Raw genomic sequence first — 27,744 nt, 5'->3', positions numbered from 1 at the left:
AATTTTTTCTCAGCTTTATGATGGTCCTAGACTAGAATTTTTATCACTTGTGAGTTTTGAGTAAATTACATCACCTTTCTTATTTATTATGGACGACATCTTGAGTTTTTATGTCATTCGATAGAGAAAAAAACAAAAACAAAATCAGCAGCGTTACTAAACACTTGGTAAATGAATTTCCAAAAATTGTTTGTCATTATCTAATATTGACTACCATATCATATTATCCAATCGAAACTTGTTATTAATGGGATTTCATTGTTATAGTATTACGAAAGGGACAACGATTAGAATTGTATTGGTGGATCCATATTTGGGATGTTATGATTCAAATTATCGAGTATATATATATATATATATATATATATATATATAAAATATTTAGTTAAAAATTTTTTTGTAAAACAAATGTTTGTGTCCTTAGAAGTAAATATCATAAAATTGTAGCTATAATAGTTTTTCATTTTCTTGAAAGAGTACTGCCAAATTCACGGAGGTTTTCACCATCAAAGTTCATTTGGCGTCTTCTCCTTCCTCGGCAATTTAAAGCTTAGCGACGCTATGGCAAGCAAAACCGGAGCAAAATTTACAGAGTTCACGCAGGTACAGCCCCCCCCCCCGCTGCAGCCTTCCAAGGGACGCCACTTCGCTCATCATCGATGTTGAAATGATCCCCTCTTGTATCTTCTTCCATCCACATCGAGTGGCATGTTTTTCTACTCCCAAATACTTCTGAACTTGGTGGTAAGTTCGGTGAAATGTTGTTCCGGTGGTGGCAAACGGGCGAGGTATACCTTAGCAAAGGCGGCTGTTTTTACAAATAACTTATAGCTCAAACTGTTGAGGGTATCTTCAGTATATTTCTCCTCCATACTCCGGGAATTCTATTTTTTGGGAATGCGTTTGAATGCTCCATAAAGCATTTAACTGCTCTAGGAAACAAGATGGATTTAACAAGAGATGGTTACAGACATCCGGAAGATGCCTAAAATGCCCCAATGGGGAATCCTTTCAATGCCCTGGAAAGTACTTAAGAAACTATCACGGCCGTTCGTTGCTTTGTGGAACCTTCAATCTCCTCTGCGAACCTTGAAAGCAATAATATGCTCCTTGACCCTAGAGGTCACTCGGTCGAAGTTCCTAGCCTCGTATGTCTATAAAAAACAATTGGGTAGACCCTTGAAGCACCCTAGTGCCATACATTTACGAAGTGTCCTATGTAAGTCACTACAAAAAAATCAGAAAATACATTTGGTACAAGAGCAGTGCCCTTGAAGAAACCCGCTTGACATTCCTATCTTCATAATATATTGCTGTGTGCATTTGCTCGACAAAAAAGGACCATACACAAAAAAATGAATTCAAGCGAATAAAAAATGCCCTTAAATTTCTGGTCGCATACAAAACACCTCAAACCTCACTAGCTCTTTAATGAAATTCCTCTCATTACACCCAGGCACAAAAAAATTTCTGATTCCAAGCAAAATGGGTAAGATCAAGCTCCTTAAACTCCAAAAAGGTCACCCACCAAATTTTGAACGCACTTGAAATTAACTTTTGGCACGGCTCAGTAAGACTAATCGTAATTGAGCATGAGACATCTCTCTGAATCGTTAAAGGGATCGAATGAGCACACGACTTGCATGATTTTACATATACAAAATTTATTCTACGACCACAAATTAAATATTTAACAAAATGGGACTACTAATAAACAAACCCCGCATATACGTTCGATTACAATTTAAACAGAAATTTTAATATTACTTACAGTTTGCGAGTTACAAATCGCAATAAATCACAAAAAAACACTAATTCCGAACGGAAACTAGTCACATAGTCGACACGCGACGCACAAAACTTTGGGTTTGTTCAAACAGGTTGTAGAGACTTTGTTTATAGATTCATCTTACTAGAAAATCCCTCTGAAACACCATTGACACATTCAAGACCATTCAGCAAACCAGGTATCGTTTTTTATTGGAATCTATTTTGCATAGCATCTTCCAATCAACGTTTGAAGGTGGATTAATAGAAAAGTTCCTAAAAACTTCAATTACTGCACCAGTTGCATTTTGACCTTCCAAGCGCACCCCTTTCAGTATGGGAAGGCTAAGGAATCGCAAATTAGGAAGTAGATCAAATGCATCACTGTCAATCGTGGAAATATTGTTCCCAGTTAGAACGAGCGTATCAAGCTTGTCCAGACCGGCGAACATATCCCGCTTAATTTCCGACAGGCGGTTTTTGTGCAAAGACAGCGCTTGTAACCCTGCCAGTCCTTTAAAAGCGCCATCTTCTATGCGCGAAATGTTGTTGCCGACCAAGTGGAGAGACCTCAAATTCTCCATTCCAAAGAAACTCTCTTTCTTCAGCGCGCTTACCCCTGACCCCTCAATTCCGAAGTAGGTCACGTTCACCAAACTGGAAAAGCATCTGGATGGGAAATCGTTGACCCGGAGGTCTTCCATTTCGAACGACTTGAGCGATGATAGATCTTGAAACGCCTCGCAGTTTATGTGGTTAATCGGATTTTTTGAAATGAAGAGGTTGTCCAAAGGGAAACCCTCGAACATCTTTGCAGTAATGCTGTGCAGCTTATTTTCGTTGATTGACAGAAACTCGATCCGCTTTAACCCCTGGAAGATACGGGGTTGTAGGCTTCTGATTTGGTTCCGTTGCAAATACAATTTTCTCAAGTTGGTCAAGCTGTCAAAAATCCCCTCGCTCAGTTCAGCTATCTCATTCCTGCTGAGGTCTAGAAACTCCAGTTTTGCGTTTCTGTCAAAAACTCCACGAGGAAGCGACTCGAGTTTATTTTTCCCGAGATTTAGGGCGACGAGCTGAGTCAGTCCATCCAAAGATGAAGGTTCAATCTTGCTTAAGTTATTTGCACTGAATGAAACCTCTTTCAGTGAGTTTACACCCAAAAACACACCAGAGGTGATGGTCTCGATTCTGTTTGCAGCAAAATCGAGCTCTACGAGCCTTGGCAATCCCGAAAAGACGCCATCTGGTAGTGACGTAAGCTGGTTTCTTGCTAATGTAACCTGTTTGAGGTAGGGGAGACCTGAAAACGTATTACCATCCAGTTCCCTCAGCTGATTATCAGAAAGTTCGATGGTTTTTATCGCTAAATTATGCTTGAAGAGACTCCCCGGCAAACCTTCAATTTTATTCTTGAAGAGGTAGATCTTCTCAAGATTCTTCAAGCTTGCCAGTAGACCATCGGGTATTCCAGTTAATCTGTTACTTTCCAAATGCAATTCGGTTAGAGAACTTACCTCGTGGAAGAGTCCCGCGGGTAATTTGTCCAAGCGGTTGCCTCCCAGGTGGAGGGTTTTGAGCTTGGTCAATCCTTTAAATGCGTCATCGTGCAATGCATTCAATTCGTTCCCAGTGAGGTCAATGGTTTCCAAGGACAACAATTTTGCGAAGAGCTTTTTTGGAAGCTCTTCAAATTTGTTACGACATATGAGCAGTCTGTTCAAATTTGGAGAATTGTCAAAGGCGCCTTCTTCAATTTCCTCCAGCTTGTTATCATCAAAGTCCACTGTAAGCAAAGCGCTCATGTCAATAAAGGAATCTTTGGGGAAGCGTATCACTTCAGTGTCGTAAATTTGCATTCCTTGTAGACGGAACATCCCTTTAAAAGCCCCATCCTCGATGTATCCTATCGTACTCGATCCAATTTGAAGATCTTCCAATTTTTGTAAGTTTTTAAAGCTTCCACTAGGTATACTGGTGATGTTACTGTAACGAATCCGTAAGAATTGCAAGTGACCCAAATTGAGAAAGGCGTTCGGATCAAGAAATCCTATCGCACTGTGTTTGAACTCCAATCTGAAGATCCTTGTAATTGGTACACGATCAAATTCCACTCGTTCCCGAATGCCTTTTTCAAATTGTTCCAAAGAACTTATTCTGTTACACGATGTTATACTTGACAAGTCCAGGTTGCAGTCCCTTGATTGGACAGCGGTTAGTCCAATTATTAAAATCAATAATCTCATGCTGCTCTTTAAAAAATTGTAGAACGAATACTTGGTTACTTAGCAGTGCTGAACGCTCATTTAAGAAACGAATCTCAGTATGAACTGCAATGAACTCATCGAGGAGAAGATTAATCGAAAAGGTCACGATCTGAAGCTGCCGATAATGGGTCAAGTTCAAGTATTAGGGCAGATTAGGTCAGTACATTTAGAGCACCTACACTGATCGCTCCTTTTACTATTAACTAATATATTCCTGGGCGGAGGTAAGCAGCCTGCTGGTGTCTTTTTCACAGAGCCGTGAAAGATCAACCTCAAGGGAAGCTGGTAGTATTCGGCATTGAGGAAAACGATCAGGGTAACCTAATCGCCAGGGGGGGGGGGGAGGCCCAGTTATGGGTTTTCCTCTCTAAAGGTGAGGGTTAGTATCTATTTATCTATTTATCTATTTATCTATTTATCTATTTATCTATTTATCTATTTATCTATTTATCTATTTATCTATTTATCTATTTATCTATTTATCTATTTATCTATTTATCTATTTATTCTATTTATTTATCTATTTATCTATTTATTTATCTATTTATCTATTTATCTATTTATCTATTTATCTATTTATCTATTTATCTATTTATCTATTTATCTATTTATCTATTTATCTATTTATCTATTTATCTATTTTACTGTAAAATTACGTTTTTTTTAAAAAAAATGGTACGTTACATAAATTACATAAAATACATAAAAAACATAAACAATTGGTAATTTTACTCGTAATATTACGCACTTTAAAAAAAACGTGTAATTTAACATCAGTAGTTGTAAGTCTCAAGAATCCCTAAAGACCTTTTATGCCATGGTACTTTAACACTCATATAGCCCAATCAGGGTTTCCCATGGCTTTTAATATCCTTAGAACCTAAAGCATTTAATCACTTTTCTGGATTTTAGATTTCGATAGGACGATGGACAGGGTCCATGCGTACCTTTGTCTCAAATTCAGACCTTTGTACTACCTCCCTGACTAAAGTCGTCCGTCCCCTCAAAATCACTCAAGCCATTCCACACGTGAGATGAATCTAAGGGTGCTGGAAGGGGAGGCGGCTCTAATCGTAGCCGTACCACCAACATGAATCGTATGTCTTTGTAATCAAACCCTATTTAATATCAAATAAAGATCATACAAAAGTCAGGTTGCTTAGGTTTGGGGAAGAAACCTTCGCCTAGGATCTTGAATGCAGCGCACCGAACTCTCGTCTAAGTTTGACCTTCAACGTCAACATTGCGATCGAGTGATGGCGTAGCACAGAACTCACGTTTCACCTTAAGTGACGCTTTAGTCCAGAAAAACACCCCACCGTTTAACCTTCAGTGGGTTTTTAGTTTAGACAACAACCACGTTGACCTTTCAATGACAATAGTTCAGGAAAGAACCCTAGTTCGTTTGGACAGCAATCACGATCGAATTGATTTTAGACACGACTACGATGACCTTCAGTGAGTTGAGACAACAACCACAATGACCTTCAGTGGGTTTAGAAAACAACCATGCTTGGAGTTGGCGCTAGCATAACTCAAGGTCAAAGTGAGCTCATGTTGGTGTTACTTACCTACTAGGAACCGAAACAGTCCACACTGGGAGTATCCATAGATACAAAAGGGGCTTTTGACAAACCAGCCTTCGAAGCAATAGAAATGGCTGAATTTTAGAACAGTGCACATCAGGAATCACATTTGAGATGCCCCAACCTTAGCAAACAAGCTGCCAACCGAAATCTGATGGGATTACAGAAAAGGGAAAGAGAGCGAAGATGAGACGGATGGAATTTCTCGGAAGACCACATGTGTTTACCATTTCAAACACCTGCAGTCCAGTTTTTCCCTAGAAATGCGTGAAATGCAGGGAACGGGCGATTTTCGGGGTGGTTTTTGGGGGTGTTAAGAGATCAAGTTAGAGCGTGGCTTGGGGTAGTCAGTAAATACGATTTAACATGTGTGTTCCTGGCCTTTTTCTTGTAACCGGCTTAAGTGTAAAGTACGGCTTATCTTGAAATATTTTGTTATACCTTAATCATTGCTGTGTGCTTTTGGTTTTTATATCAGGTGAGGTATTTGCTTTATTCAATTAATCTATAAATGTGTGTAATTTGAATGCAGATTGTAACCCTTTACTTATGTACTTATTGGATTCAATCACTTGTACCTCTTAATGTGTAACCTTTGTTGGCATTGGCAATCATGTTTCATTGTCGGTAGGGCTGTATCTGTGCTGTACATACATGCATGTGTATTGTGCTTTTTAGTCGCTCTCGATTATTTCATTGCATTTCATTATATTTGCTTAATTGGGGCTGTGAGTAATCAAGAGGGAAGTATGCTTGTTTAGAGGGGATTCAAGTTATTCAAGTTTATACGGGCCTTGGTGAACCTAACACTAACATTTTCACTCCTTCCGAAACCCAACAACTTTAGCCCACGTCTACAGGCACCTCACTGGGCCTGGGTAATCCTACCGCCCGGCGAGGCATATTTAATATCTCTTAGTTTTGTCTGATGTATGTGTTGTAATACCTGGGGAATGGCTCGATTCCATTTTGGTTACTCATAGCGTGCATGTAGTATTTATCCCGGTTTCTAGAGGGCTAAAAAGTGCTGTACATTAGATGTTAGCTGTAGGTTTTGTTCATTATAGGACTACTCCGAATTAGGTTTTCCTGCAGTTTTCCTAATTCGTAAGGTAAATGCCGGAGTAGTATTATAGAACCGCTTAAGACCCTCTGCAGGGGCGCCGTATTGGTATTGGTTTCAATATAATCTTAATCAGCTATTGCTTTTGGTGATCCTTGCCCATAAAACGCCCTCAGTGCCTGCTTATTACACAACGTAGGTGTCCTACATGACGATCACGATTTTAGTGCACTCGGAGTGGCCCCTGAGAATATTCAAATAGGTAGCCATGTTAGTTTGGCGTTCCCGCTACTACGGAATATGGTCAAATATTCCGGCGTGACTTGAAGTTGGCGTTAGACCGCCAAGATAGTAGGAGGCTAAGATCATTACACACTTCACAAACCGAAGTAGCCCTACAATTGGGGACCATTACCGAAGGATGTTTTGTACAGCCAGTACACTGCCGTAATAAGACTGTGACGATTTTTTTTTCGTTTGATATTATCGATCTGGATTTAACCCTTGCTGGATGCGACGCTTTATTTTTATTTATTTTTATTTTTATTTTTTATTTTATTGCCTTTATTTTATAGTGGGCGACGTGTTAGCATCTAGGTAACTTCTTTGTAATTCACTAGTTTTATAGTTCCCTTGTGGTAGATTTCTTTGAATCGTTTTCCGTCTTCCGACGCGCGCACTCCTAGTACAAGACGCATTCTCGATTATTACTTGCAAGACGATACACGCCATTGCTTATTTGACAATTTGGGCGACTATTTTTGGGATATACTGGCGCTGTGTTAAATTGAGTGAAGTTTTCTTTCGTTATTCTACTTTCAAGCTTCGCTGACGCTATTTGCGGATTTATCTTTCAAGTTTTAAGGCCGTTTTGGGGTATGTAACAATTACGCATTAACATTCGCATTACAAGAAGTTCGTTAACCTAATTCGTTCTATCAAAATTGACCTGTTTCTAGATTTATACCTGGAGATGTACCCATATGCTCCGGAAATCCAATCGCAAGTAACTTTTACGAATCGTTTGAAGATTGTAACTGTGTAAATTGATCCGATACATCCGATTTCACTTACCCTACTTGCTTTGTTACGAAGGATATAACGTCCGACAAGTGAATTTGTTGTCGATCCCTTTTGTTATTCATTTCTGTTAGTTTTATTCCGATTAGGTGTGTTATTTAAGATATTAGATACCGTTGCTTTGTAAACACGTTTTGAAATTAACGATACTTGGTCCGAGACCAAAACCAACGATCTTTCAGTTACGGTTAGTTTTGCTTCAAATAATTTACTCAGACTAGTTCTTTTACATTGCTATTTAATAGCCAGAACCAAATTTTACTTTTGCTAGGTTAAAGCCATTCGAGTTATTGAGCCATTTTTTTGCAGTTCTCAGTATACGATTAGCCTCAGTGTCAGACATTACATTGCTATACGCGATATTTTGTGCAGTGCCTCTTGTTGTTTGTTGTGTTTTTGTCTGTTTACAGATTTGCAGTATACGAGCCCTTTTTGAGGTCAATAAGGCCGTTTCGACCTGTACTGTACTTCAAAGGAAATCTAAAATCCAGAAAAGTAATTAAATGCGTTAGGTTCTAAGAATTTTAAAAGCTATGGCCAATCCTGATTGGGCTACATGTATTAGTGTTAAAGTATCATGGCATAAAAGGTTTTTAGGGATTCTTGAGACTTACAGTTACAACTGAACCAAAACTTTACTTAAACCGGAGATGATTTTATGAGAGTCTAAAATCATTTCTATTTCTATCGAAAATGTCACATTTTTGGACTCTTTGAACCAATGGCTCTAGTCAAACTACCTATAGCGTATGGTTTAAAAGATAATTTTCCCACATCATTATAATAAACTTGAAAATTGATCGAAATTCAAGGAAAACAAAGAAATTGGGTCGGGGAACGCCGAGGGGAAGACTATTTACCAATGTCATCGGAAAATTTTTGAAACCAGGCGCTATTGATTTCATTCCCACACACGGGTATCGATTTGAAGATAATAAATCAAAATTAGCAATTGAGTGGTAAATAGGAGAGGAGAAAGTAAGAAAAGTAACATCTTGCACGCTGTTAACGGGAAAGAAATCGTACTAGATGGTTTATTGGTCATTTCCCAGAAACATTTTACATAGCATCAAGTCCTCGAAACAATGGGGTGCTTCTACCACGGCTGCACACAATGTTTTAAAAAGGATCATTGCTATAACCCGCATCTAATGTCGGCAACGAAACCAGCGAAATAAGGGAAAAATAAAAGTTTGTAATTATGGCAAATTCCCGTTCGGGCACCCCAAACCTTTACTCTCTTATGACTGTATCAACCTACCTACATGTTACACAAATAAACGAAATTGTTGAATGTAAGGCGCTACCACCGCAACATTTATTTTACCCAGTACTTCCGATAAAACTAATAAAGTTAACGTTTCCTTTTGTGGTTGTCATGCGCGAAAAGCTAGGATAAGGGGAAATGTTGTCAACCTGTTTTTTCAAAGCAAACAAAATCGTTATTAAATTTTGTAAAAGATGTGCGTAACAACAAATATGTTAATCTGTTTGCGATAACTAGGTCATCACTTAATGTTGCGATATAAACAGCTACCACCAACGTATCTCCTAAGCTTCCATATTAAATATAATTTAAAACAAATTGCGGATAATTATCTTGCCATTATTATCCAAAACACTTCTACTTCTTACTATCTTAATAACCTCTCCAATATAGCAAACATGTTTTTTTCGATTTCGATAAGATTTAATATCCTCTGTCGCAAGGTTCACGTGTTACAGATAATTTTTATCCCAATCTGAGTTTTGAACAAATATGCCCTAAGAATAACAAATAGGCTTTACTGGATTTGGACTTTGCACCTACCAACTTTTCTTCTGCTTTTGCAGCAAGCCATTCAATGGATCTTTTTCAACCGAAGTCATTTTACTCACAAAGACGGCTTTTTCTATAAGCAAACAAGTGACATACGCATGGCAATCTTTTAATTACGAATTAACAGCCGACTTAAATTAAACATGTAGGTATTCTAGTATAACGCCAATATGAAGTATCTCCGTTACGCGTCGTGTCATTAAACTCGTTGCGTGCGCTTTAAAGACTTTATTATAACCTTTCCTTTCAATATACTATTTAGTCACGTCTGTCACCTTTGATAGACACGAATTCGGCTCACGTAAAGTTTTCAATTCACTAAATTTTTCGTCTTTTCGTCGTGCATTCAAGGTCGTAGAAACATCTTTTAGATCTGGTAATGAATTATCTACAGATATATAACAACAGTTATAGTAGTTGGTAGAAAACGGTTCTTTTCGTTGAGACCTTTAATTAGAATAGAATGAGAGATCAAATTAATTTTTAACCCCCCACCCCACCCCTCAGGACGCGTCGCTCACTGATCTCGAAAATTAGTCGCACGGGAATGTTATAGTTTGTACCTCTCATTAGAATACCATCAAGGGTAGAATATGTGGTCACCCCCCCCCCTTCTTAAAAAATGCGATAAAAATATGTACCTACATCTGTTTTTCTTGCAGTTACATTTAAGTATTTCTATTAAGAGCTCGCACTAAAAACCGACATACGAACACAAATTAACGACTTGCAACAGGGAAATTATAAATGATTTTAGAAAGATTAGAAGGTAACTGGAAGAGGGGAGGAGGTCTAAACGCTAGAGCAGTGAATAAATGAAGATTGATATCAACGGGAAGATAAAGAATGAAAAAGAAGAAGGAGAATTGCTATTAAGAAAATGGATCAGGAGGGATGTGGGTAACAGGTCATAGTAAATAGCAAAGTATTGAAAGAAGAAAAAGGATGCATGATACAAGAACAGAATCGTATTGTAACGTAAATTTAATTACGTCGTTGATTTATATCAATTAATTAACGCTATCCAGTTTGTTTATACAGGGTGATTCCTATAGTACCTGCCACCGTTTGGGAGCGTATAGGGGGTGCCTAGGGGAGTATTTTGATATAGGACACTTGGGGTCGGAAATCTAAAATAAGGGCGCCAGAACCAAATTTATCTTCTGGAATTTCACGCCTGTATGTAGGCAACCCAACCGACTCTTACAAATATTCCGAAGATCTTCGGAAGAAGCGTTGTAAGCTCATTATCAATATTACAGATTCAAGGAAACATTTCCATGTTCTATAAATCTCATTTTCTGAATTTTTGCTAGGTGTTTTTCAAACTGGGTAAGTTGAAGTCTTTTAAGAGCCTAACTTTAAGGTTATCAAGGGTCTTCCCATGACTTTCAAACGTCTCATTCCTCCATCCATTTTGACACTATCACAGCTAAGTGCAATGGTTGAGGAAACATGGGAAGGACTTTCTAGAACGCTCTCTAAGCATTCTGTGGATTTTGAAAGATCACGTAGATGATCCCGGGGGTGTATATGGGGCGTACAAATGTTTTACAGAGCAGCCGAAGCCTTTTCGGACCTTTATGGCCTTCTGGTCCTTATACATTTTTGGAAATCTGCAATGGCAATCGAAACACCACTATGAAAAACTGGAAAACCAACGAGGACGTCATCTTCGATTCCTCTTAGTTAGAACTGCCAACAAATTCAAGAATTCACACGACCTAAATGGTTGAGTTTTGGCGATCCATGGCCTTTTAGGCCCTGCCAAACCATTTGGAAGCAGAGACTGGGTCATTGGGTTAAACTGGGTCAATTCATACTCTCTTCAGTTGCTCAGATTGACCCAGTTTGACACAGTGACTAAGTTTGATTCAGTGACCCAGTTTTACCAAGTGACACAATTTCACCCAGTGACCCAGTAATTGTAGGATGATTCGCCCCCGAAAATTCGCCCCGGTAAATTCGCCCCTGAAAATTCGCCCCCGGAATATTCGCCCCCAAGAAAACTCGCCCCCAAGTAAATTCGCCCCCGGACTATTCGCCCCAGAAAGATTCGCCCCGGAAAATTCGCCCCCAAGAAAACTCGCCCCCAAGTAAATTCGCCTCCGGACTATTCGCCTCCGTACGATTCGCCCCGGAAAATTCGCCCCCGGCAAATTCGCCCCCGACAAATTCGCCCCCGGTGATTCCGTTCCCGTAGGATTCGCCCCATAAGATTTATTAATCCTTGGAGGTAACAAGGCCAGCAGTTCATAAAATGAATGTTGTTTAATTTTAATTTTTTTTGTAATAACTGTGTATATAAAGGGGGTAGAATAATAGCACTCAAATAGCTGTTAACTAAAATATGAATAGGTAATTAAGATAAGGTTGAATAAAGTAAATACAAAAATCTGAAAATCAAACTGACAACAGCAAAAAAGGAACTCTTATAGCATCAGTAATCCGTATTGTCATTTTTAGCGCATTTCCACAAAAATAAAAAAAAATGCGCTATTGTAGCCACTTTGTCCGTCCGTCCGTCCGTCCGTCCGTCCGTCCGCTAACTTTGCGACACTACTAGTTCTTTATCTTAAGAGCTATTTTGTTCTACTTTTTTCGCTATTTGGTTCCTTATGGTGTCGAGTCTTGTACCAAGGAAGGAATTTTTTCTGTACCGCTTACAAAAAAAGTTATTGTAAAAAAAACAAAAAACCGTTTTTTACATGCTCCATAATTTTACACTTTTGCCGTTTATTAACGATCCTAGAGATCGTTTATAATTTTGCATTGCTATCTGTCGTCTGCCTGTTGGTCTGTCCGTCTATTCCTTTGTCTGTCTGTCCATCTATCTGTCCGTGTGAACGATAACTTTGTTTAGAAATGTTCGATCGCTTTTACATCTCCGTTAGTTATGAACTGAATGGCATGAAAATTCAATATGGGCATAGCTTTAGCCATATAATACGCAATGCCAAAAGTTGAATCGAATCGATTCAAAATTCACAGTGCCCTTTTCGCATCTCGACCATTTATAAACTGAATTGCAAACTTTTTTACTTATAAAAGTATTTGAATGAAATTTGATACATAGGCACTTGGAATAAAGGAAAATCAAAACGCCAATTTCAAAATTTGGTTTTGCGCATGCGCAGTGCCAACTTTTTATTATGGAAGAATTTAAACGAAATTTTGATACCATAGGCACTTGGAATAAAGGAAAATCAAACGCCAATGTCAAAATTTGGTTTTGCGCATGCGCAGTGCCAACTTTTTTTTATGGAAGAATTTAAACGAAATTTGATACATAGGCACTTGGAATAAAGGAAAATCAAACGCCAATTTCAAAATTTGGTTTTGCGCATGCGCAGTGTCAACTTTTTTATCTATGGAACCATTTAAGTGAAATTTGATACTTAGGCGCTTGGAACAAAGGAAAATCTAACATTAGTTTCAAAATTTAGGTTTGCGCATGCGCAGTTTCAACTTTCTTATTTAAAAAAGCATTGAAATGAAATTCTTCTCATAAACTGAAATTGAAGTAGCACGTCAAAAATGGATTGCCCATGTGCAACGCTATCTTTCATATTTGTGGCCGGATTTTACGATTTTAACAGAAGTTGCATCTTACAAATGGGAAATGAATGCAAGTGGAAATGCGCTTTATGTAAATCGTTTACGATTACTTTTTAACTTGTTATACTTACATAATAATAGGACATTTTAAAACTTTTATGGCATTTGCACATTTTTTACCAAAATTCTCAAATTTAAGGCTGATCCGACGGGCTGAATTTGGAACGAGTACAAGAGTACCGTATAGCAGACTAATTACTACTTCACTTCACTACTAATTACTACTTCACTAATAAATATATAACTTTTTTTATATTTTAAAGAAATGGGATGTTTCGAGTTAGATTTTTTTAGAATATTTTAATTATGATTTGATACTTCAGCAAACTTCATCAATGTTGGTTTTTTTCAACACAAATTTACATCAAATCTGAGCCAATTTTCAAATGTAAGTCTAAAGAAAGAATCATCCTTTGTTTATACATTGATGCCAAAAACATTTCAATACATCCATAAATGGCTGAGTAATTAGACTCCTTTGTAAACGCAATTTGTTGTAAAATGTATTGTAAACATACGGTTGACGTTGAACCGTTGAGAGACGAATAGACGATTGAATATGAACAATTTCGAGTTGTCAGTCTCGCCGTATTGAGTTCCAAATATCGTAATTTTTGCAAATATTTATTTAATTAATTTAAACCAACCTATTACTTCCGAGGGTTAATAAATGTTATGGGGCGAATGCTACGGGGGCGAATTTGTCGGGGCGAATATTCCGGGGGCGAATTTGTCGGGGCGAATATTCCGGGGGCGAATTTACTTGGGGCGAATATTCCGGGGGCGAATTTACTTGGGGGCGAATATTCCGGGGGCGAATTTACTTGGGGGCGAATATTCCGGGGGCGAATTTTCGGGGGCGAATTTACCGGGGCGAGTCTTCCGGGGCGAATTTACCGCACACCGACCCAGTTTGACCCAGTATACTCGGTTGCTTGGCAAGTGTCCTTTCAAGGCATATATGATATAATTTATGTTGTGCTGGTATTAATTTGTTGGCATATTTATCCTTTTAGATTGGTTCAAAAAGCGTTAGCTCACGCCATCCTTAAAATAGGCTTAAACGTTTTGGGAAGCCATAAAAGCCTTATTTTTTAGGTGCTTATAGATTGCTTATCTTCGAGTGTTGTGCATCCGGCGATTATTTAATGTTGCGATGTAAACAGGCACCATCCACTTACCTAGTATGATAAAGCCCTAATCTTCCATATTTAAACGAGTGTTAATCCGTTTCGTGCTCAAAGTTGTCGTGGCCAACTTCAAAATCTGGTAGGTATCGTTGCTACAGCATTCTAGAGGTAATTTATTTTTTCAGTTAGCTCACGATGAGACAAATCGTAAAGCTACTGTTTCTTGTTGGGTTAGCCAATGTACAATCGAAACTCTGCAACAATCACCATTGGAAAACTATAACCTGTCACGGTATAAGTTCGTTGGATCAGCTAAAGAAAAGCGTTGAGGAATGCATTGAGAAAGACAAAGTTCCAAGGGCGGATTTTATTAAATTAGAACTCACAAACAGTGAGATTGGATTTCTTCAGCCGAACACCTTCGTAGGTTACCAACATTTAAAAGCTTTATGGTTTTTTTCTAGCAACATTACGAATATACCCAATGGAAGTTTTAAACCTTTAAAAAAATTGGAAGTGTTCGAAATTGGCTCTAGCAAAGTAGGCAATATTGAAGATAAAGCGTTTGAAGGAATGTTTAATGTGAAATCGTTTAAAATCTTTGGAACGAAAGTGTCGCGCTTTGCCAAGAAAGCATTTGCTGACATGCATGCTTTGTTCCAAGTAGAATTTCACGATAACGAGTTGGAGGAAGTTGATGAAGGTGCCTTTGATAGTTCCCCAAATCTTACCCATCTGTATATTCATACAAACAGGCATGTGAAAATCTCAAACAACCTGCTTGCAAAATTGGTATCACTGAAAACTTTGTTTCTTAGCGAGAACGACTGGGTTCAGTTAGATAATGACATGTTCAGAGGGTTATTTAAGCTCCAAACACTTTGGCTGCATGGCAATCGCTTGGAGACGTTACCATCTCAAGTCTTCAACGATCAAAGCTCATTGTATGAGCTACACTTGGAGAATAACACTGTAAAGGATATACCCAGTGACTTGTTCGCGCAATTAAAAAACCTTCGCAATCTTTATCTTTCCAAGAATAAACTTCACAGCCTCCCAGGCACCATTTTCAAACAAACGAATAATATATGGGTCATCGATCTTTCGGATAACCAACTGACAGCTTTGGATGGGGTATTCGCTGGGCTTTCAGAGCTTACTGCAGTTTACTTAGCCAGAAACCTTCTGTCATCAGTTCCCAATGGCACCTTCTCCGACTGTTCCAAGCTCTCCGTACTGGATGTGGCAGAAAACCAAATCGAGAGGATTTCACCTGGAATGTTCTCAGGTGCACACGCATTGGAAGACGTTGTATTCCACGGCAACAAGATCGGTACAGTTGAACCCGCCTCTTTCGATAGTCTAACTGAATTAAAAGCCCTGACTCTCACAAAAAATAGGCTCAGGTTACTTCCACGTGGAGCGTTCGACAAGAACGTTAAGTTAGAGTCGCTCTATTTAGCAGATAATGAAATCTACTATTTGGAAAAAGGAATCTTTGACAACTTGCCCAATCTGTCCAACCTAGATTTGAGCAACAACAAGATTATGAATTTCGAATCTGGTACCTTTAAAAATTTGAAGCTTGTCCGATTCATGTTCTTCAGCAACAATCAGCTGAGTAGCATAGTAACGAAGATGTTTGAAGGGTTAAGTTCGTTGGGATACCTTAATATCTCAAAGAATCCCATTGGATCCATATCCTGCGAGGCTTTTAAGGACTTATCATCCTTGACATCGCTACAGATAGAAAATGTTGATGTAGAAGCCTTTCCTTCTGGATGCTTTTCCAGCTTGAAAAAAGTAAGGTTTTTTAACATTAACAGCTCCAGGCTAAAGCGGTTGAATAAAGGGATGTTCGCCGGTGTGGGAGAGATAAGACACTTCTCCTTGTCGGGGAACCGCATCGACCATATAGAAGTGGGCGCGTTTGAGGGATTAGGCGAAGTCACCACCTTACACTTGCATGAAAATCGGCTTTCAGAAATCAAAGGAGAGATGTTCACTGGCCTACGGAACGTCCAAAATCTCACGTTGAGTGATAACAAAATCGTTTCAATCGACAAAGGCGGCTTCCAGGTGTTTCCATACTTGCGCCATCTCTACTTGGGACAAAACAACCTTCAAAACCTAAAGGGCGACGAATTTACAACCGCCCGCGGCTTGACAGTCTTAGACTTGCATATGAACGGTATCAAGAGTTTGCCAACCGACATCTTCAAGCCGATAGACATACTTTCGTCGCTGAATCTGGCCTTCAACAAACTGGGGACGTTACAAAAGGGTTCGATACCAATCATACATATGTTGGAGTACTTGAAGTTAGGTAACAACGGAATTGATGATATCAAACCAGGTACGTTCGAGGGTTTTGAGTCGCTTTTGGAGTTGGATTTGTCTAACAACACCTTAAAGCATGTCAATGAGGGAATGTTCCAAGGACTTGACAGAATGACTTCCCTCAACCTTGAGCATAATGAGATAAGCGACTTGAACCCGGACGTCTTCAACAATCTAATCTCATTGAGAGGTGTACGTTTGGGAGGTAACAAACTTAGCTCCGGTGTTATGGATGACATCAAAAAGAGGTACCCAGAATCAACGTAAAACCTGGTCTGTTATTATAACCTTTAATAATAATTAACACATGTATATTGACAAATAAGATTAAACCGAGGCCTACGATACTTACAGGTCGGAGCGCTCGAAAAAGTCACGTGACGTTAGGAGTCATATGAAATACATTACGGCTTATGGAAAATCCGTGCGCGGATCCACTATTTATTTTTTTACTCCGGATTCGTTCAACATAGAGCCACGAAATTTCAATGAGAGCTTGTCAATAGTACACACAATCAAATTATGGTGTTCGTTAATTTTTAATAACACTAAAAATAATTAATTTTTAGGTTTAAAGTATTGAAGATAAAACGATGTTAGTAAATCCGCGTTTTTCTATCTTTACATTATCATATTTCTTTTTCTAGGAACTATATCATTATAATCCTTTCGGTGTCTTAAACTAGAATGATATGCGCCTCCAATTATGCGTATATGATGCCTAATCTGATATTGGTATAGTTTTAACAGGCCCTACAAAATCGCGCATTTATTATCCGCGCAGAGAAAAATTCAACATGCGAGAAACTTTTTTGTTATTGCTATAATTGTATCACATATATCGAATGAATTGTGACCAAAGGACACAAAAATGTTCTTCAGAAGGAATTTTTAAGAAATGGTCTCTCGTTTCCTTTTTTCAGCAGCTGAAGTAAATAGCGCGATTTCAGAATAAGTGAACGCGCAAAGGAATTATTATGTTTCAAATAATTGTTAGTAATCGATTTTCAAATTGTGTTTGTGAGATTCAAGAGGAGTATTTTGCATCAAAGATTTTGTTTCGTCGTGTAATTTAGCAGAAGATGAGGCGATGTTAAATATAAGTATTGAAATATTCTAAGATTTAGAAAACGACACAACAGTTACTTCTGAAAACGAAAAAAAAAAACGGCACTGCCTATTCCTTACAAGCTGTACTTTTTACTAAAACTGCTGTAAGTTGGATAGAAAATGCTATTTTTTAAAACTTCCTTATTCAAAAGGTTATTTTTATTTATTCATAGAATGAAGATGAAAGCCTACGATACTTACCAGGCCTCTTAGGCGGACAATGCAAATTTCCCATTTCACTTTAACACGAGAAGGTATAACTAAAATACTTTATGTACTGCAAAATTCATATTAACGAAGATATAAGATATACTCCATACTTTTGACTGATAATATCTTTAATTTTATAATTTAATGTAAATTTGAATCTCACAAACACAATTTGAAAATGGATTACTAACAATTATTTGAAACATAATAATTCCTTTGCGCGTTCACTTATTCTTGAAATCGCGCTATTTACTTCAGCTGCTGAAAAAAAGGAAACAAGAGACCATTTCTTAAAAATTCCTTCTGAAGAACATTTTTGTGTCCTTTGGCCACAATTCATTCGATATATGTGATACAATTATAGTAATAACAAAAAAGTTTCTCGCATGGTGAATTTTTCTCTGCGCGGATAATAAATGCGCGATTTTGTAGGGCCTTTTAAAACTATACTAATATCAGATTAGGCATCATATACGCATAATTGGAGGCGCATATCATTCTAGTTTAAGACACCGAAAGGATTATAATGATATAGTTCCTAGAAAAAGAAATATGATGATGTAAAGACAGAAAAACGCGGATTTACTAACATCGTTTTATCTGCAATACTTTAAACCTAAAAATTAATTATTTTTAGTGTTATTAAAAATTAACGAACACCATAATTTGATTGTGTGTACTATTGACAAGCTCTCATTGAAATTTCGTGGTTCTATGTTGAACGGATCAGGAGTAAAAAAAATAAATAGTGGAGCCGCGCACGGATTTTCCATAAGCCGTAATGTATTTCATATGACTCCTAACGTCACGTGACTTTTTCGAGCGCTCCGGCCTGTAAGTATCGTAGGCCTCGGCCCAAAGCATTGGTTACCCATGGCAACAGTAATAAAGTAAAATGTTGCCTTTATGCTACATTCAAAGTTGTATTACAAAAAGGTAACTAAAGCTAACTGAAGTCATTGGGAAGTAACATAGAACGCTAAATTATAGATATCACGATGAGTAGCACAGGAATAGCGGTACCTACCATGAATGAAACATTTGCTAATAGTGAGAAATATTTATTTCTGCAATTCTAAAACAGATTTATGCATAGTAAAATATTTAATTGTAAAGGAACCCCAACACGTCACATCATTCTATTAAGTATTAAGAGAAACTAATTAAAACTTTATACATGATGCTCTCAACAGACACCATAGGGTCTGATCTTTCTTTATTTACATCTGATATCGCTTATTATTTACATAAAAATCATAACAATAAATAAAACAGAAAATACAATCTATGACTTTAGAACTATCGTTAATTATTCCATTGTAAGAACTGGAATTGGAAGGTTACCTATAAAGATCGGAGTGAATATTAAGTGGTAGGTACAATAAAAAGTATTTATACATAATAATATACTGAAGTGATAACAACACAACAATCTTCAGTTTTCTTTATTATCTTACACGGAATCAAGTATACCTATAGATAATTTGCGTTGTAATTATAAATTCTTAATACATTTAAACCGGAATCAAACAATTAGATTTTGAAATATAAATTATTTAACAATAATAAAAGACTTACAATAAGGACGTCTACAATCTAAAACACATTAGCGACTTTGTTCCGATAATTCCTAAGACAAATATATTTTAACTCTTATATACAACATTCGAGGGCTAGATACACTCTATACACAGATAAAATACGTTTTAAACGTTTTATAATGTTTTTATGTACAATCATTATTGCCATCTCTGAAATACCTTTACTGGTTCAAGACTTGAACACTGTCAATTCGCAGTACATGATCACAGCACGTTTATGTGATGTTCAATTAAGAGCCTTTTTCATAGCCTAAAGAACTGCAAGTACGCTCTGTGATGTATTAGTAATCGGGTTGTGAAATTTTAAAAGATATGCTTGCAATCTGATTTATTGGCAGTGGTAGAGCTGTTAGTGTAGAGAAAGTTCAATTGAAGTGGAATAAATTCTGTTCCGTACCTACTTACTTTCTTAGGCTATCAAAAAATTCGCCCTTCAAATTGCCAAATTATATAAAAGGTCTGGTTAATGTGATGACATGTTTTAATTTGTACTATAAATAATATAAATAAATTCTAAAGTGCTTTCACCCAAGCAGCTGGCACCCACTGTGGTTCTCTCTCTAAGCTATTTATTTCTCCTAATAGTTGATGGTAAGCGCGTTCTGTATCATTGTTTATTATTATCATATCGAAGAAATGGCCGTATTTGTTCTCCATTTCTCTCGCTTTCTCTATGATGTCCTTCAATTCTTCTTCCTGCAAATTTATTGCAATGTTAATTAAGATAATGCGAAACTAATATAAATATTCTAACAGCATCCATTTAAAGGAGTAGTGGGATACTAAATTCCCTTCCTACCCCATTTAGAGTTGCAAAGGAAGAATTTTGTTGACATTCTTGAAAAATTGGAAAGGGCATGCTCACCGACCTAGGTAAAGCCGTTAGCCAGATCTTTTTATGTGTTACATATGGTTGTTGGGGAAAAATGTTAAAAAAATGTAATTCAATTTTGGGATTTTTCAGGACGGGTTTCTTGCACTTTTTAAAAATATGAAATTGATGAAAGTATACCTAATCTTTCTTGCAGTCACGATTGGTGTTTTTTTGGAAATCCCTGGTATTATGTTGGTATATTCTCTGATTTTATTAGCTACTGATGGTATCCCGAGTGGTATCCAATGTGATGTCACATCTTCCAACTGTTTATATTTTGTTATGTATATTCTACACGAACTTATTGATATATTCTACCACAATTAATGTGTTGTTGCACTCGCATTATTTTGAAATCAGATTCATTAATTAAAGCACATGAGCATTCCAAAAATTGTGAATGTCAATACAGAAGTAAACTATAAATGCTGATTATTCCCAAATGGTTGAAGACATAGCGCAGACTCTGATTTTTGTGGGAAATTAAACAGTTTATATTTTTTGATATATAAATTTCGTTGTTTCTATTTCGGATTAGGCTATTTGTCATAAAAGTGGATGTGATCCTATCTTTCGTAAGCAAACACACACACTAACAACTATTTCAAGGTGTTTTTTTTGTAATACGAAATGTAAACTGTAATTGAATCTACTGTTGTGACTGTTGTGAGTGAAGGGATTAAAATATGTTTTATCTAGGGTCCGGTACAAAAATGACTACATAACAATACATGTTTAGTTCTTGTTGGTTGGAAACGACGTTTGTTTCGGGCTCCTCATCCACTCTAATTTTTGCATAGTTGTATATTTTGTACCTATATTTTTTTTAAATATACAGGGCGAATCAACAATTGCGCGGAGATGTCTTAAAGATAATATTTTTCGACAGACTGCTTTTGTACTATGATATGGTTGAATATTCTATTCATTTTAAAAATATATTTTATTATACAGAGTGCGTTCACAAAGTAGGGCTAAAAGGTACATTTATCTCTCTGTATTTGAATGCATTCTTTAATGGTGCGACTTCTTTTTATTATGTATATGGTTAATATACGAAGAACTGGTAATTTTAAAGGTAATTAGATTTATAAGAAAAAAATGGTATTTACAGTCATCAGTTTGTTGTCAAAATTACTACTTAAATTTTGATTCCAGGGTCTCTATATCTTTTACCCTGGTTAAAGTAAAAATTAAATCAAAAATAAATTTACAGGGTGTTTTCTTTGTTAGGTCTAAAGTTACAAACTTCATATTAAAAAATCTTCCAGTTACAGAGTATATAGTTCAATGTCAGTATTAGATTCGTAGTTGGAATGTAGTGTTTTTGACAACTCAGAGTTTTGACCTACGTTAACGTCATTAGTTTCGTTGTGACGCATCGAATTTTAGCAAATCGCAAGAAACGCTGACGAATGGATGAAAGAGTTCTTAAAAAATCGCCTACAGTATGGATAGACTATAATTGTAAGATATGGCATTTTGATCTTTTTCGAGCGCGGCAGAAATAATGCATAAACGGCGTGCAAACAGAGCGATTGTAGGTCAGGTGCTTCAAGGAGAGGTGGCTTTTGGCGCGAGGCAGTTCTTCATTTGGCGAAGCAAGCCTCGCGACTCCGCCGCACGAAATCAATACCGGAGTTTATAATGTTTGTTGCGAAGACTGTAGAGAAAAAATGGGAGTAATTAAGTTACGAGCCGTCGCCGAGATGACTAGAAGAAATGTTATATAAAAAAAAACAAATGAACTCTTGTGACCTATGCATGTTTTTGAATTGTTGATAGAAAGTGGCCCGTTCCAAAAATAGTAATGGATAGTGTATAAAATTTGAATTTTTTATGTAAAATCCGTTTTACCAGAAAACGTTACCTTAACCTATAAATGTTTCTCTTGTGCAGGTACCAAATAAAAGAATTTCTTTTAATCATTTTTTATTTTTATATTTCTTAGGTGAACCTAATCATCTCGGTAACCATATAGAAGATACGACGACGGTAAAGAGGAAAAACTCATTGCCACCTTTTTAGGTCTACAAGACAACCTTGAGAGATTTTCAGTAAAATATTTCATTTCGGAGAAACCATAATCAACTTCATTTTTTTATATGGCACGTACAAAAAGTACACACTGTATTGAGTAGCATTTTTTATTATCAACGATGGCGCACGAAAAAGTTGAAAACTGTTGGTTTCAACAGGATGGTGCACTCGCCCAGAAGGCCATAATCGTGCGTGAATACCTCTCGAACAAATTATCAATTTACCAGGAAATTCTTCCGATAGGTATTCTTGCACGATTAAGGGATGGTGCGAGGGTGCACCATCCTATTAAATTAAAAACCAACTAAGTGAATATCTTATCATGGGGAATTTTTTTAAATATCGTGTTGAAAAACAATGTTTTTAAACGTGTATTGTGTCACACAGGAGTCAATGTAGACTAAAAATTATAAAATGTGATACACAGTGAGCTTTTGAATGCCATCTAGTACTAATATTTTAGTTTTGTGTCACACAGAGCTTTAGATAAGGGTTTCGGTATTGCTAAAGTAGAAACTATTTACCTTGAAAGCTTCTCCACACCGTATTTTCTTCTGTCTTAATTTTTCAAGGCTGGGCGGTGCTACAAACACAACATAAGGTTTAAGATCAGAAGTTCGTAAAATTTTTAAACTTTGTGGATGTAAATTAAGTACACATATTTTCCCAGAGTTGACCACCGATCGAATCGCGTCCAGCGAAGTTCCATAGTACGCCTTTTCGTACTCGCCGTGCTCGACGAACTTTCTCGACAGAATATCCGCTTCGAATTGCGCTCTCGTAATGAAGTGATAATCTTGTCCGTCCACCTCGTTGTCTTTCCTCGCGCGCGACGTGTCTAAGTAAACAATTATCAATCAAATGTGACTGATGCGGATTAACTTACGAGGTATTGCAGCGGCGAATCGTTCCGAGTCTTCCATTAGCCTTTGCCTCAGCTCGTGCCTGCCGATGTTCGGTGGGCCTATGAGTACTATTGGCCTTTTGTTGTTTGCGCGGGGGTAATATAATGCTACTTCTTCATACGTCAGGATTTCTTCAGGTTCATATTCTACAAATATAATTATTTTAGCAAATCATACTCCCACAATTTTTATAAACAATGTTTCAATGATAATGCAAGAGGAATAATAAGATTTTTGTGTACATGAGATGTAAATCAGGGGAATAGAAAAAGAAAAGAAAAAACAAAATTAGATTATGTGTTTATAGACAGAAGACATAAGAAATAGTAGTGGATGTGAGAGTCAAGAGTACAACGACTTCAAAGAATAGTGTAACACAAGTATACACTGAAACACAGCTGAATAAATTGAAATAAAAATTAAAACATACATAAAAGTTAGAAGAAAATTTTTAAAAAAATGAGCAGTGCCAAAGGGACTTGTGAAACTTATAAAAAACAAAACTCGATGGTAATAAGTAGAATGAGGAAATCAAACCACAAGTAAAAATTTACAGAGAGATTACTTCGTTGACTACCTATTATATAATAAACGCATATATAGAAAAATATTAGAAAGCAGGTTACAAAATGACAGCACACTGTGTAAAAAGGAAGAAAGAAACACGTAGGAAAACCAGAATGAAAATAAATACGACAATACTAACATATGAAAACATTACAATCTTACAAAAGTAAAAAGAATTGATCTACAAAGAATTACACATAGATGCAAAAACAACAAGAGGAAAGTGAAAAAGCAAAAAGAATTAACAAAGTTCGTTTACACAGACGTGTACCTATACACGTTATATAGTAAACATATATATTTACCATCTATTGCATTAGTATACATTGGATATCCTCCTTCTGCGTAAGTGCCTTTCTTTTTCTTACGTTTCGGCGTTTTCCCGCACAATAAAGTCGTCGCTTTCCTTTGAGCGCGAGGATACCGTTCGCTAGCAGCTAGTCTCATACTCTCCCGTTGATGCTGAAAAGTTTGAGAAGGCACCAGACCAGCTAACGTTTGATCCTCCTCGCCTACGGTCAACCTTGAGTTATAAAAAAACGAAGCGCCAAGTTACGCCGTCTACCTTCTCTGTATGCCTGCCACCAGTTGGGATCCTCTTGGCTTATGATATGCAAAACGTCACCTTTCTGAAAACTTATACCCAATTCGCGGCATGGTATGTATAAGTCGTCTTCGGGATCGTAATCGAAATGTGCTTTCACATGTAAAACAGAGTCTCTTCCAGAGTGGCCTCTTGCTTGAGCAGCGGGGACTATAAGGAACGTTAGGGTTCCTTCCATAGCCGCTAAGATATCACAGACAGCATTTACACTCTTCCCACGCATTTCTATATCGTTCACTTCCAATATTTCGTCACCTTCATGTAGTAGACCGCTTTTATCTGCGGCTCCTCCTCGTACCACCCTTCCTGAGAGAAAAACTCAATCAAGTCGTCCAAAGCTAAATGAACTGTAACTTACCTACGACAACTGCGTCACCATCGTTCCTAATTGTTGCACCCAAAGGTTCGGTACTTTTTTCAATTTTGATAATTTTTATATTATCCGATCCGTATTGGTCAGGTAATGTTTGTGGTATTGTCTCTGTAGGTGGAAGCGTTGGAGTTGTGGAATCGGCAGGTAGCGTTGACGCAACATCGTCATGCGCAACCATGAGCGCCTCAAGCTCATACCCTAAAAGGGAACATGTCATCAAAGAAATCAGAACTAATTTAAATACCTGTTAACAGTGTTGCCAATTCTACGGCGTACGCACTCTGGGAACTACCTAAGGCGTCTAAACAATCCCTAAGAGCTGCCTGGGCGTTGATGGTAGCTCGGTGCGCGGTTCTTGATCTGACAGCTTGCACTTTATTATGTACGGCCAAGGCACGACCAAACTGGGGCGATAGCAATAGCGACTGCACTGCTGCCACTCTGCCTTCCAGCCCTCCCAGTCCTCCCCCAGTACCGGCCTTTTTCAGCTGTAATTGAAGGCGTTGTACTGCTGCTACTAAGTCACCATATCCTGTAAAAATGTCATAAATTATAACAAATTCACAAACTGCAAAATAGTATATTAATTAAGATACAAGTGTATAATCAAGTCTTTAAAGCACGCGCAACGAGTTTAACGTTGCAAGTGCTTTAAAGATCAATTATACACGTGTATCTTATAGTATTTTTTATTATACCTGCAGTATAATTTAAAAATAGGAAATACAATGAAGTCATATTGACGTTAGGTATACTCGAATACATGTCTAATTAAGTGGGCTGGGTGTTCGTATTTCACGATTGCCATGGAAATGTCACTTGACGTTTGCTTATAAAAATCATCGTCTTTGTGAATTAAACGATTTCCGTTGAAAAAGATAATACACCGGCATTAAATCGATTGTTGTAAAATCTAATCAAACGTTGGTAGGTGTAAAATCCAACTCCAGTAAAGCCTATTATAAAGAATATGAAAAGTTCTTTCCATGGATGAATAGGAAGTTACTTACGAATACAGTCTTAAATGCATCCATAATGCTGGCATATATGAAGGAAATGTCAAAGGTATTTAAATCTTCTATATTTTGGTGAATTCATTCAAATCTTTAAAGCAATGCTGCGATTAAAAAGTGGAACAAATTTGGAAGCATACCCTAAATTACGCGCGTTTGTGAAAGCTTCAACCAAAGGATAGGTATAAAAGCCAAAGAAATGTTCTGCATTTACAGAAAGCGACCTAAGAGGATTTTTTATTTTATCCAGATAACAGTTTCAAAAGTAATACTTGAAGTATCGTTACTTAGCAACTTTAAAGCACGTGTGTTTTAAAGGCCCTTTTTCGCACGCATTTGAGTGTTTAAAACGGAGATTGTGATTCAGGTATAATAATAGTACATTATATATCAAGGTAGAGAAGTCCACTATTATTGCCTGAGCAGCAAGATTACATCTCGAGGCGCTTGCGCCGAGGGGTGTAAGGTGCGAAGGCAATAATAGACTTCTCTACCGTGGTATATATACTATTTTTTTCACTACTAGCACTTGAAATCCTCTAAATTAACATATTATATTGATAAGAGAGTTAACGATTGGACAGAATTGTTTGTTTCTTAATTTAACATGTCAATCAAGTACGTGGAAGTACAAGTCAAACAGGCCGTATTTTGTTCTGTCATTGAGATTTTTCAAAGAGTAATTTCGTTCGAATTTTTTCAAAATGTGATAATTTTAGGTATGTAATTTCTCTGGAAATTGCGAATGGTGGCAATTATTCGTTTTAGAGAACTTGTCTAAACGTTCATTGAGCGAAATTTCGGGTTGTGTTTTCTAAAAGTGACAGCGTGACAGTTCTCATTATTGACTACTAGTTAATAATAAAAAATTATTAACCACTTTGAACAAATGCCGAGAAAGCCTACTTTACAAGTGGAAAAAAGGTTAATAATCATGTCATCAGACGCTAGTAGTGAAAAAAAAAAGCTTTTTAGTACACTAGCCTAATCTCATTGTGATGGAACCTTTCTAAACTTCCACATAAATATAATCGCAGTTGATGTTGACTTGATTTTTATAGGTAGTACCTACCTACGCCACTATGTCTATTGACAGCATTACATTATAATCATACAGAACAGGTTTTGCTATAGGTACCTATACAAGGGAATGTATAATTAGATTGCTTCAATTTTTTGGGTGATCGTATTTCGACTTTCAATCAAAGTAGCCATTCATTTTACGTTACACCTGCATCAAAACAACAATGCTGCAGTGACTGTCAAATCAAGACGTTTTTATGAGGACGGTATACAAAAGGTTAAACGTTAAACTTAGGATATATGGCGAAATACGTTTCTCATTGGCCAGTTAGAATTAGGTCACCTGAAACGCGTTTGGTGCGCTTCGGTGTCTGTTGGCATTGCGAAAATCCCTAGTATACCCTAAATTCTAGTAATTTATGTGGCACATGTCAATGCTTACGAAACAGTGGGCGCGGTCCCGCTGAGTAAATTGCGCACAGCTTCTGACAGAAATCTGATTATATAAGCATAGGCGTTCAGTGGATTTGCTGCGTGAAAAAATTAAACGCTGCTGTCCGCCGACTGCCGCGCCCAGTGTTCACTGTCTATAGCGCTTTCCGTTTTAAGACGCGTTTAGACGTATCCAGTAGCTGGCGCCAGTCTCACTGGCCTGCCAGCACTGGTATATTACTGGCATCGTGTGAATACTGTTTCGTGTCAGTCCAGCGCTAGTTGCCAACACTGGGGCGAATAGCGAGCGCGTTTATTTTTG

The 27,744-nt window shown here is 37.3% G+C and overlaps 3 protein-coding genes across 4 annotated transcripts in view; 1 reads left to right on the top strand and 2 right to left on the bottom strand.

Annotated features, from left to right (window-relative positions):
* Positions 1-1,681: 1,681 nt before the first annotated feature.
* On the bottom strand, positions 1,682-4,014 carry LOC116160953 (insulin-like growth factor-binding protein complex acid labile subunit). Its single transcript, XM_031474107.1, has 2 exons — positions 3,932-4,014; positions 1,682-3,753 (listed from the first exon to the last, which is right to left on the bottom strand). The coding sequence occupies exon 2, from the start codon at positions 3,642-3,644 to the stop codon at positions 1,956-1,958; it is 1,689 nt and encodes a 562-aa protein (XP_031329967.1). The 5' UTR covers positions 3,645-3,753; positions 3,932-4,014; the 3' UTR covers positions 1,682-1,955.
* Positions 4,015-14,525: 10,511 nt separating this feature from the next.
* On the top strand, positions 14,526-16,937 carry LOC116162418 (insulin-like growth factor-binding protein complex acid labile subunit). Its single transcript, XM_031476033.1, has one exon. The coding sequence runs from the start codon at positions 14,526-14,528 to the stop codon at positions 16,935-16,937; it is 2,412 nt and encodes an 803-aa protein (XP_031331893.1).
* A 2,231-nt stretch (positions 16,938-19,168) lies between these two features.
* Positions 19,169-27,744, bottom strand: part of LOC116160943 (MAGUK p55 subfamily member 5-A) — a 75,179-nt gene continuing 66,603 nt past the window's right edge. For both annotated transcript variants that reach the window (XM_031474094.1, XM_031474095.1), the window contains exons 6-12: positions 25,199-25,486; positions 24,940-25,152; positions 24,543-24,887; positions 24,283-24,489; positions 23,392-23,556; positions 23,030-23,343; positions 19,169-20,287 (exon numbers count right to left, since the gene is read on the bottom strand). In XM_031474094.1, coding sequence (XP_031329954.1) covers positions 20,105-20,287; positions 23,030-23,343; positions 23,392-23,556; positions 24,283-24,489; positions 24,543-24,887; positions 24,940-25,152; positions 25,199-25,486 — 1,715 coding nt within the window. In that variant the 3' untranslated portion in view covers positions 19,169-20,104. The remainder of the gene's footprint in view (positions 20,288-23,029; positions 23,344-23,391; positions 23,557-24,282; positions 24,490-24,542; positions 24,888-24,939; positions 25,153-25,198; positions 25,487-27,744) is intronic.

This window comes from Photinus pyralis, unplaced genomic scaffold, assembly GCF_008802855.1.
Source record: "Photinus pyralis isolate 1611_PpyrPB1 unplaced genomic scaffold, Ppyr1.3 Ppyr1.4_LG10, whole genome shotgun sequence".
In the NCBI taxonomy this organism is placed as follows: Eukaryota; Metazoa; Arthropoda; class Insecta; order Coleoptera; family Lampyridae; genus Photinus; species Photinus pyralis.
This window is presented reverse-complemented; position numbering and strand designations above follow the sequence as displayed.

Coding starts and splice junctions, on each gene's coding strand:
- LOC116160953 (XM_031474107.1), bottom strand. CDS start 3,644: ATGTTCCGTCTACAAGGAATGCAAATTTACGACACTGAAGTGATACGC.
- LOC116162418 (XM_031476033.1), top strand. CDS start 14,526: ATGAGACAAATCGTAAAGCTACTGTTTCTTGTTGGGTTAGCCAATGTA.